Source organism: Panulirus ornatus, chromosome 57, assembly GCF_036320965.1.
Source record: "Panulirus ornatus isolate Po-2019 chromosome 57, ASM3632096v1, whole genome shotgun sequence".
Taxonomy (NCBI): Eukaryota; Metazoa; Arthropoda; class Malacostraca; order Decapoda; family Palinuridae; genus Panulirus; species Panulirus ornatus.
In genome coordinates this window covers 24,447,431-24,457,162 of record NC_092280.1, presented here as the reverse complement: position 1 = coordinate 24,457,162, position 9,732 = coordinate 24,447,431, and the positions used below count along the sequence as shown (strand labels likewise).

Below are 9,732 nucleotides of genomic sequence, written 5' to 3'. Positions count from 1 at the left end.
CCACCCCCAGCCAAGTGTAATCGTAACACAACACATACACAAGCACTAAATCAATGCTTTCACAGCTCATTCTATAACATCATCCCATCAGACATAAACCCATCAGACACCACACTCCCTAGACAAAGAAGGGTTACAATCTTTCCTGCTCACGCTCTGGACAACGCCCACCTCTATACGTTCACACAAACAGCAACACATCCCAGGACCATTCACGTCTAAGAGGCAACAACCATAGTGGATGTGCTGAACAATTGCTGCTCAGATGGCGTGCACTCTCCACACACACACACACACACACATACACACACACACGCGCTAATCACTATGTGTTATGACTAATGGTCCCACCCTGTGGACGTGGCTGACTTAACAGGCGCTGTTAGAGCATCATAAAGCTAGAAGAAACCCCTCTGAGGCAGGAAGGAAAATAAGCATAAATGTTTTTGTAACTCATTTATTAAATTATGTTTATATACCGATTAACTTTATAATGATTCATAAAAACATTTGCAAGATGTTCTCAAAGTCAGGTATTAAAAATAGAGAGTCAAACATCGTCATTTGATGGCGATAGACAGAAGTTTTTGCTAAGCAGGGCAACCGTATCTTATCCTTCTTATTTTTTTTTATCTCACAACAGAAAACGATGGTGGAGACGTCAGACTTCGTCTCTCCAGACCGTATTCACAATCCAGTCCAGGTAGTACTCAATACGAGTGTATAGGCCTGGGACAGCAGTGCCCTTGCATTCTAATATCCCACGGGACACCAATCCTACTACCTCCTGTGAGCAAGCTTCACTCCTCTCTAACATCAGGGGTCCTCCACTGTCACCCTGTAAACAGAATTTATATTACTAATGTCATCATCAGGCTACAGGAAAGTGTTACCAGACTCTGTCAACATGGGGTGGGTGAGAGTGGTAACACTGCGAGTATGAATGGGGGATCTCACCCCTGGAGGAGGTTGTGTCACCATGAGATGGATGAGAACACAGTTTATGTTCAGGGTCTTCTCATCCTCAAGGAGCCAACCTTACCCTCCTACTGAAGTGTATGATGTCCTGAGTTTGCATATATAACTACTACTACTACTACTACTACTACTACTACTACAACTACTACTACTACAACTACTACTAATAATAATGACAATTATAATATCAATGTTAAAAAGACATTCTACAAATTCATCATATTAGTGTAAGAGGATTAATGTAATCTATTACTATCCATATTGTATCTAATCAGGATTTCTCATATATTACAAATCATTAATCATATTAGTGTACGAGGATTAATATAATCTATTACTATACATATTGTATCATCTATTAGGGTTTCTATCTAATACATCATGCAGCAAGACTTCCTCTCTCTTGGCTCAATTACTTATGTTAGAAATGCCACTGATAAAATCTGAGCGAGAAACTCCAAGATATCCCCAGCCCAATGATTTACAGAGGATCTCACTTCTCCTCCTTTCTGCTCAAGGATTCTCTCCTATGGGGTTCCTGCAGCGATCAGGAAGCAAGCCAAGTCTACCGGACGGTACCCCCATTTCAAAAAAGTATGCTGGTGTTATGTGTATGTGTGTGTGTGTGTGTGTGTGTGTCTAAAAGGGTCTATGTCTCGCGAAGTGATGCTTAAAATTGGCTTGAGGAGGTGGTTTGTTCAGTGCTCGTTTGGTGATTTCAGGACGCATTTGGTGTCGTTATCACCCGTGCTGGATAGTCTGCAACCCCATTTTCTGGTTGTGAAAGATTATAAATCCAAAGACCACGTACACACGTACACCAAATACCGTCACTGTATACTAAACATTTCTTTTCTTTTGAGATGCCATTCCCAGCAACAAGGTTACGTATGGGGAGGGGGAGAAGACGATACTGGCTACAACTTCTCATGAACCTTACCTGACAAGAGCCTTCATCTTTCTCATCGACGCAGATAATGCTATCTGTAATCCCGACTGGGTAGGTATTAGAGGATCTCCGGAGGTTAAAGGTGCTGTGCTGGTCACATGCATACCTGGATATGCTCCTCACTTCTGCCTTCCTCAGCACATTAGATGTAGGTTCTGGTGGCAAGGATCACGATTATTCAGCAGTGAAAGAATGAACTTATTATCTTATATATATATATATATATATATATATATATATATATATATATATATATATATATATATATATATATATATATATATATATTCTTTCTTTTTTCATACTTGATTGTTGTTTTTCACATTAGCGTGGTAGAGCCGGGAACAGACGAAGAAAAGCCTCATCCACTCACATCATTTCTTTAACTGTTATGTGTAATGCACCGAAACCACAGCTCCCTATCCACAATCAGGCCCCACAAGACTTTTCATGGTTTAACCCGGATGCTTCACTTGCTCTGGTTCAGTCCATTGACAGGACGTCGGCCCCGGTATACCACATCATTCCAATTCACTCTATCTCCTGCACATGTTTTACCCTCATTCATGTTCAGGCCCCTAGTTTTTTTTCCAGTCTATCCTTCCATCTCCAATTTGGTCTCCCCGTTTTCCTTGTTTCCTCCAATCGACACACATATATCCTCTTTGTCAACCTTTCCTCCCTCATTCTCTCCATGTGACCAAACCATTTCAGCACCTCTTCAACTGTCTCAACCACACCCTATTCATTACCACGTATCTCTCTTACCTTTTCATTACCTACTCGATCAAATCACCTCACACCACAAATTGTCTTCGAACATTTCATTTCCAATACATCCACCTCCTCCACACAGCCTTATCTAAAGCCCATACCTCGCATCCATATAATATTGTTGGGATTATTCCTTCAAACATACCCTTCCCTGAAAGGGTAAGACAGTTATGAGGTTGAGAGATTGGAAGAGTCTTCTGAAATGGGTGGGACATATGGAGAAAATGAGTGAGCAAAGATTACATAAAAGGATATACGAGTCAGACGTAGAGAGCAAATTGGGGGTGGAAAGAAGTGACAAAGATTTGAGCGTTTAGGGCCTGAACATGCAGGAGAATGAAAGGCGTGCACAGGATAGAGTAAATTGGAACGATGTGGTATACTGGGGTCGACGAGCTGTCAATGGACTGAACTAGGGCACGAAAAGTGTCCGGGGCAAACCATGCAAAGCTCTGTGGGGCGTGATTGTGAATGGAGAGCTATAATTTCGGTGCATTACACATGGCAGCTGAAGAATGGATGCGAGCAAATGCTGGCCTTCCTGGTGCTACCTCGCTAATGCGGGAAACGGCAATCAAACATAAGGGAAAAAAAAAAAATACATGCTACAAGCATTCACAATTTCATATACAGAATCTACGTTCGAGAATCTATTCTGTCATGCATGATTTATACATCTATATGTATACAGAGAGAGAGGGCTAGACACACACCTCCTTCACCAGTCTTGCCCCATCCAGCCACCACGAGCTGTTCACCTCCTTCAACTCGGTTGTTCTTGTATGGCAGACAGGCAGGCTGTATTCTGCGACGGATGGGAGCCTGTCCATAAACAGAAAATTCTTAGAAAAAAAGAATAATAATAATTTCCATTGTTTTGGGACTCATTATTTCTACACCTGAATACCCAAAGCTCAAATTTCTTTGCATTCTGCCTGTCACATACAAACACACACACACACACACAAATAGACTTCCGAATCTTATTTTCAAAATCGAAGACATTATCCTAACTACAGTAAAGCAAGCAAGCAAGTATGCTCGCGGGTCATGATATTTCTAAGAGGGTGGATCCATGAAGAAAATCAGACTGGAAATAATACCTGATAATACATATGTAAGGACTGATAGTGAATGTGGGAGAGCTACTGAGTACAGCTTATATTTCAGAACACTTCTTTCATCCATTTTTGAACGCTTCTTTCATCCATTTTTGAACGCTTCTTTCATCCATTTTTGAACGCTTCTTTCATCCATTTTTGACCGCTTCTTTCATCCATTTTTGAACGCTTCTTTCATCCACTTTTGAACACTTTTCACCTATCTTTGAACAAACAATTTTATAAACTTTACGAGTTGAGAATAAATCATTCAAACTAGTGAGGAAAAAAATATTGTAAAAAGTTTCTATTTCAGGTTAAAAAAAAAAATCTATATAACCCATCTCCAATGATTGATAATAATAATAAATGCTTTCAGGTATGACGTTGAAATGAGAGAGAGTGTGTACGTCTTCCTTCTAAATGCTTTTCACAGAACAAAAACAACAACAACAACAACAACAACAACAACAACCCCCACCACACCATCACCACCAACCAACCTTCAGCCCCAGCTGCAGGAGGGCGATGTCATTGTAGCGTCGTGGTAGATCGAACTCCGGATGGACGACAATTCTGAGGACGTTCACGACGAAAGAAATCCCTTGTTCCGCCTCACGCAAATCATGGGCGCCGAGACGAACAGCGATCTTGTCACGTCTGTGTAGAAGAAGCAGAGTTTAAGATGTCACAGGGCCTTGGTACGTAGATGGGAGGTGGCAGACCAAAGAAGAGTTTAATGACCTGTATGATAGATAAACTGGTAGGTGAGAGTAGGGACATGACACAGTAAGTTAAGATGGAGAATTCCTGCCCGCATCTTATCATGAAACGGAAACGTATGTGGTACACTGGCGTTCAAAACATTAATCTCATTAGAAAACCTTGGCTTCACATAACAGACTCTCCAGCTAAGGTATAACATGCATAGACGAGGAGGAGTGTTCCTCCCCCACACAAAAAGAGACTGGTTATCATGTAGAAACGACTGTCAGCAACATTGAAGAAGATCTTGTGCTGGTGTACCTTCCAATAACACTTTTTTTACATGCTACAAAAACAGTAGGGAGGTGACTGAGGCAAATACTGTTTGTGCTGAAGTTCAATATCACGTATAGTACAAGAGTCCCGCTCTCAGGTCCCAATACAAATCAAAACATATCTATAATCTTTGACATCAAGCTTAGCATTTTCAGTTTCTCATTTGAACATCTCAGCACCTAACGCTACAAACCCAGAGAATACCAAGATACATAAGAATGTCATAAGGGTGTCTGGGGAGTATGGACATGAGGACAGAACACCGGAACGAAACTTACGTGATGCAGTGAGCCGCAGTCAGTACCCAGTCCTGTGCAATGAGCGAGCCACCACACACATGGACAGATCCTCTTTCGGTTTCTGCCAGGATAACTGCCTGAGGTTGGAGAGAGACAAAGAGATAGACTCACTTTCTAAGGTTTGGCATGTATCAGGTAGATGGAGGAGGGGTGATGATCCTCCTAAGATGCCCCATTCATCTCAGAGATATGAAGCATTTCCCTTCAATATTGCAGAAAGTAATATCATTTCATGATGGAGGTATGACGCAGGGGGAAGGACAGAGACTATCTCTTCATTAGGAAGGAGGAGGGATGGTCAGTTGGGACAGTGAGTGGTTGGTGACCCAGTATGTGGGAATGAGGCTGAAAATACGGGTGAGATCAACTGGGAGGAAAATGTGTGACAATTTATTCATGAGATTAAGAGACTGTCTTTTCATTGGTCAGGATCAGGGACGCCTTCACACTGAGAACGAAAATGTCCCTAAACTTGAGAGAGGGAGGAAAAGGGTGTTGCTACAGTACTAGGAAGAGGTATAGTCAAATGAGCAAAGGCTACAGGAAAGAGAGATGCTAACTAAAGTGTTATTGCTGAGGTGTGGTTATGTTAGATTGTGAAGTGTTGTAGCTAAAGTGTAGCTGTGTTGGGTGGTGGAGTGTTACAAGTGAAGAAGGGAGTGGAAAGTAATTATATGTTTTTAAATCACTTATATGGGAAGGGAGTTCTTCACTTGGGGTCCTCACCTCTTGAGCAATTTTTACCATACAGCTAAACTTTCTGTATGCCATCTGCATTAACCATATCTTCATTTATTCTAACCCAATCCTCCACTACGCTTATACTGTAGAACTACTTTCTAATATCTTGTTTTTAAACAAGTTTCTTTTTTCATCTCATGTTATGTCCTCTGGTTGTTCTGTCCCTTACATCTTTCGAAGAAATGTTTCTGTCTGTGTCATCAGTTCTAAAAACTTAAAAAGTTTGTGATTAGGACGACACTAAATCTTCCACAGTGGAGAAGTGAAAAGCCTCTAATCTTTCCCCTGTAACTCAGTTGTTTTCATTTGGTAAGTGCAGGATTTAGACTCTGGTGTGGTAGTGTCAGGTGGTAAAGTAATATAAGGCTGTGGTGTGGCAGTGACAGCTGGTGGAGTCTATCATATACTCGAAGTAACACAGCAGTTCTGTAGCTGTTGCATGATATGTTCGTAAGAGGGAGGAGGAGATGGAGATGATGATGATGATGGCCAGAGTATAAAACAGCTGGAATACCATGAAGGCAGACTACACTGAGGTATGGGAGAAGCCTCATGCTGGGCATGGACTGTGGAGAGGGAGGACGGAGCAGCAGGAGGAGGAGGAGGAGGAGGAGGTGATGATGTATACATATACTAACCATATGAGGGAATTCGCCTACAAGAGCTTCTTCGCCACCTCGGACGAGAGGAATCGTCACCGAACAGGAGCTGCCGCTGTTCTTTCGCTGTATCTGCCAATCCTGGCACTCTGCAAGAAAAGAGAGAAACATAAGTGTCTTGGTCACGTCTCTGGTGCAACCCCCCCACACATGGATGTTCACCGGGATTATTATGGCGCATCCAAGGGCTATCCTCAAGAGAGACGAGGAGGTCTTAGTCTATCACCACGACGACGTTTGAGGTTCTTAAAGTACGCCAGGGGATCCGAGGGGGCCAAATGGTTATCAAGAGAGCGATAGGTGACCCCAGACGACCATCAGAGGTCACTTAGACTATCCTATATAGATAGATAGTTAGGGGGAAAACAGAAAGAAAGAATACGAATGACAACCGTACAATCAAACTTATCTTTCCCCTCTCCGAGAAGGACCGCAGTTTACCCTTCTTCAGAAGCTCAGCCTAGTGAGCTCCGTCATACAAAGAACCAAGATGGGACCTCTAAGAACACCAGCTCTACCATGGAAACTCTAAGAACACCAGCTCTACCATGGAAACTCTAAGAACACCAGCTCTACCCAAGGAAACTCTAAGAACACCAGCTCTACCATGGAAACTCTAAGAACACCAGCTCTACCCATGGAAACTCTAAGAACACCAGCTCTACCATGGAAACTCTAAGAACACCAGCTCTACCCATGGAAACTCTAAGAACACCAGCTCTACCCATGGAAACTCTAAAGAAATACAAGGACCTACCAATACCAGCTCTATGAAATTCACTGTAACTCATGATGGAGCTTTAAGGTAACCGACTGACCAAACAAAGGAGCTCTAAGATCACTAACAAAGGAGCTCTGGGATCATGAACCAAACAAGGAGCTCTATGAACACCAGGACTCCCCCCCCCCCTAGTAGCTCTATGTACGACCACAACTACCCAAGCAGCTGTCATTACTGATGATCCATGAGAATAAGAGTCACAAGTGCAAACCTTAAGAGCTTTTAGGTCACCTGTGGTAACCCTGATATGGTTTAAGGTCACGGCTGATAATCACAAGAGGTTAAGGGTCACCAATGGTATTTTCAAGAGGTTAGGCATAACAATCACTGACCCAGGAGGTTTTAGGTCACGAGCAGTGCCAGGAAAGAGGTTTCGGCGAAAGGTCATAGCCATTACCACTTAGAGGTCAGGGGTCATCAGTATAAAAACCAAGAGGCAATACGTCAAGAAGTCATAGAGATGTCCCTACGAATCACCAAATGTAGAACATGTGAATAACACAAGTTTTACAATGAAAAAGGGATTTTTGTTAATGAATAATGAATGATTATATAAAAAAGAGACTGCAATACACCACCGTAACATCATAATCTTCATAATAATTTCACCATATCCTTAAAACGTCAAATAATCCACTTCAAAATAAGTTAAATAAAATACTTTTCCATACCATATTGGCAGAATAGAATATAGAATTCATTTATAATAGAAAAAAACAAAAATCTATCATACAACATTACTATCAGAACAGGAATAAAAAGGACCCTGAAATCACCTTCAAAAAAAGATAAATGATTCGAGTCGAACTTACTCCTACGTGCAATTGCAGCAGAATTGGACCTGCAGCAGACGATGACGCCACTAAAGTCTATATTACTGCAGAGTTTGAGGCGTCCCACGCTCTCAGCAGACCCGCCCTCGCTCAAACACTCCTTCAGATCCTTACAACGGCCTCTGGTTTCGTCCACCCGGGTGCATACCTCACCCAAGCGCTGGGCCCTGGCTAACCACACACCTGCAGGAAAATTTGGTAATGAGCAACGGGTCGTAATTAGTCATGTTAGAACACCAATATGATTCGAGGGCCAAAGAGTCAATAAAAAAAGGGTGGGTGGGTTTGTTTGGGCGACCTTAACGATGGTTGGTATGACCCTCTTGGCTATATCTATGTCTGCCTGACCTGAACTTGTAAAACCTATTAAGGGTCAGGTCAATGAGTTAGGTCACAAGGAGAATCATAAGGTAACAATGTGAGACAACGAGTTTAAACAATGGGAAAGAATTCAGGCAATTATTTATCTGTATGGTAATGTCGGTCAAAAATGACTACATGGTATTGATAACTATTAATCAGTCATTTATTTATTTCTAATTACTCTAGGACCAATTTCTATGAAAGAGAATTGGCGTTACCCCAAAACCTCTTTGTAAAAGCTACTGCGCCCCAAAGCTGCGCTACATCCAGCTGCAGGAAAATGTCGACTCCTTTGGAATGAGATTTAAAGAGACTCCATTTTCACACCAAGAGTTTTAAAAAAGCCACTAGTGAGTTCCTCGCTGCAATGGAGTTCACCCTGCCCCTGCTACTGGGTGTAGAGCAACATTAGAGCCGCAAGAACCCCCTGGAAAAGGGGGGCTGGGGGCCCCTTTCATTACAGAGAAGGTTCCTGGGGTAATTCTACCACATACGGGAGCGTATAAAGAGAGGCGAATATCATCTACTTTCATATCTCTAATGTATATCAGAATCTATACATCTGTCACATTTATATTCCATGATTTGACACACACACACAGACTTCCAGAGACGACAATACACAAAAGGGAAAGGAAACTCACCCAAAAGTAGAGAGACAATCTGGTAAGTGTACGGCGCCATCTGTGGACGAGAGAATGTATTAGTCAATTATCTATTGGTATTCTTACCCTGGCTAAGTCAACCACCCAACCCCGTCAACACTACCACCACCACACAGACACACACACACACACACACACACAGACACACACACAGACACACACACACACAGACACACACACACACAGACACACACACACACACACACACACACACACACACACATACACACACACACACACAAACCTGTTTGTATTCAACTCTGGGACGGAGGACGCCCCTGGCGGCTGGGATATCCCAAAGCAGATATGGGGAAAGCCAGTGACGTAACGGGAAACCTTCACTGGACGTAGCCACTATAGCAAGGGGGACTGGAACTCATATAGGCGGCTTATATAGGATATAGACCAAATCAGTGAGAAGGGCTGATACCCTAAGGTAAAAAAAAAAAAGAAGAAAAAAACTCTTAACACAGTGACATGGTGGATGACGTCCCATAATTGCTCAAGCTGAACTGTTTTCAGTAATGCATTCTTGATAATTATTCTCAT

The 9,732-nt window shown here is 42.3% G+C and overlaps 1 protein-coding gene across 1 annotated transcript in view; it reads right to left on the bottom strand.

Annotated features, from left to right (window-relative positions):
• Nucleotides 1-443: 443 nt before the first annotated feature.
• LOC139766301 (mast cell protease 2-like) overlaps nt 444-9,732 on the bottom strand; it is a 16,061-nt gene continuing 6,772 nt past the window's right edge. Inside the window, exons 2-9 of the mRNA XM_071694753.1 lie at nt 9,163-9,202; nt 8,135-8,338; nt 6,521-6,630; nt 5,121-5,218; nt 4,305-4,461; nt 3,415-3,523; nt 1,919-2,082; nt 444-838 (exon numbers count right to left, since the gene is read on the bottom strand). Of these exons, the coding sequence (XP_071550854.1) occupies nt 662-838; nt 1,919-2,082; nt 3,415-3,523; nt 4,305-4,461; nt 5,121-5,218; nt 6,521-6,630; nt 8,135-8,338; nt 9,163-9,202 (1,059 nt within the window). The 3' untranslated portion in view covers nt 444-661. The remainder of the gene's footprint in view (nt 839-1,918; nt 2,083-3,414; nt 3,524-4,304; nt 4,462-5,120; nt 5,219-6,520; nt 6,631-8,134; nt 8,339-9,162; nt 9,203-9,732) is intronic.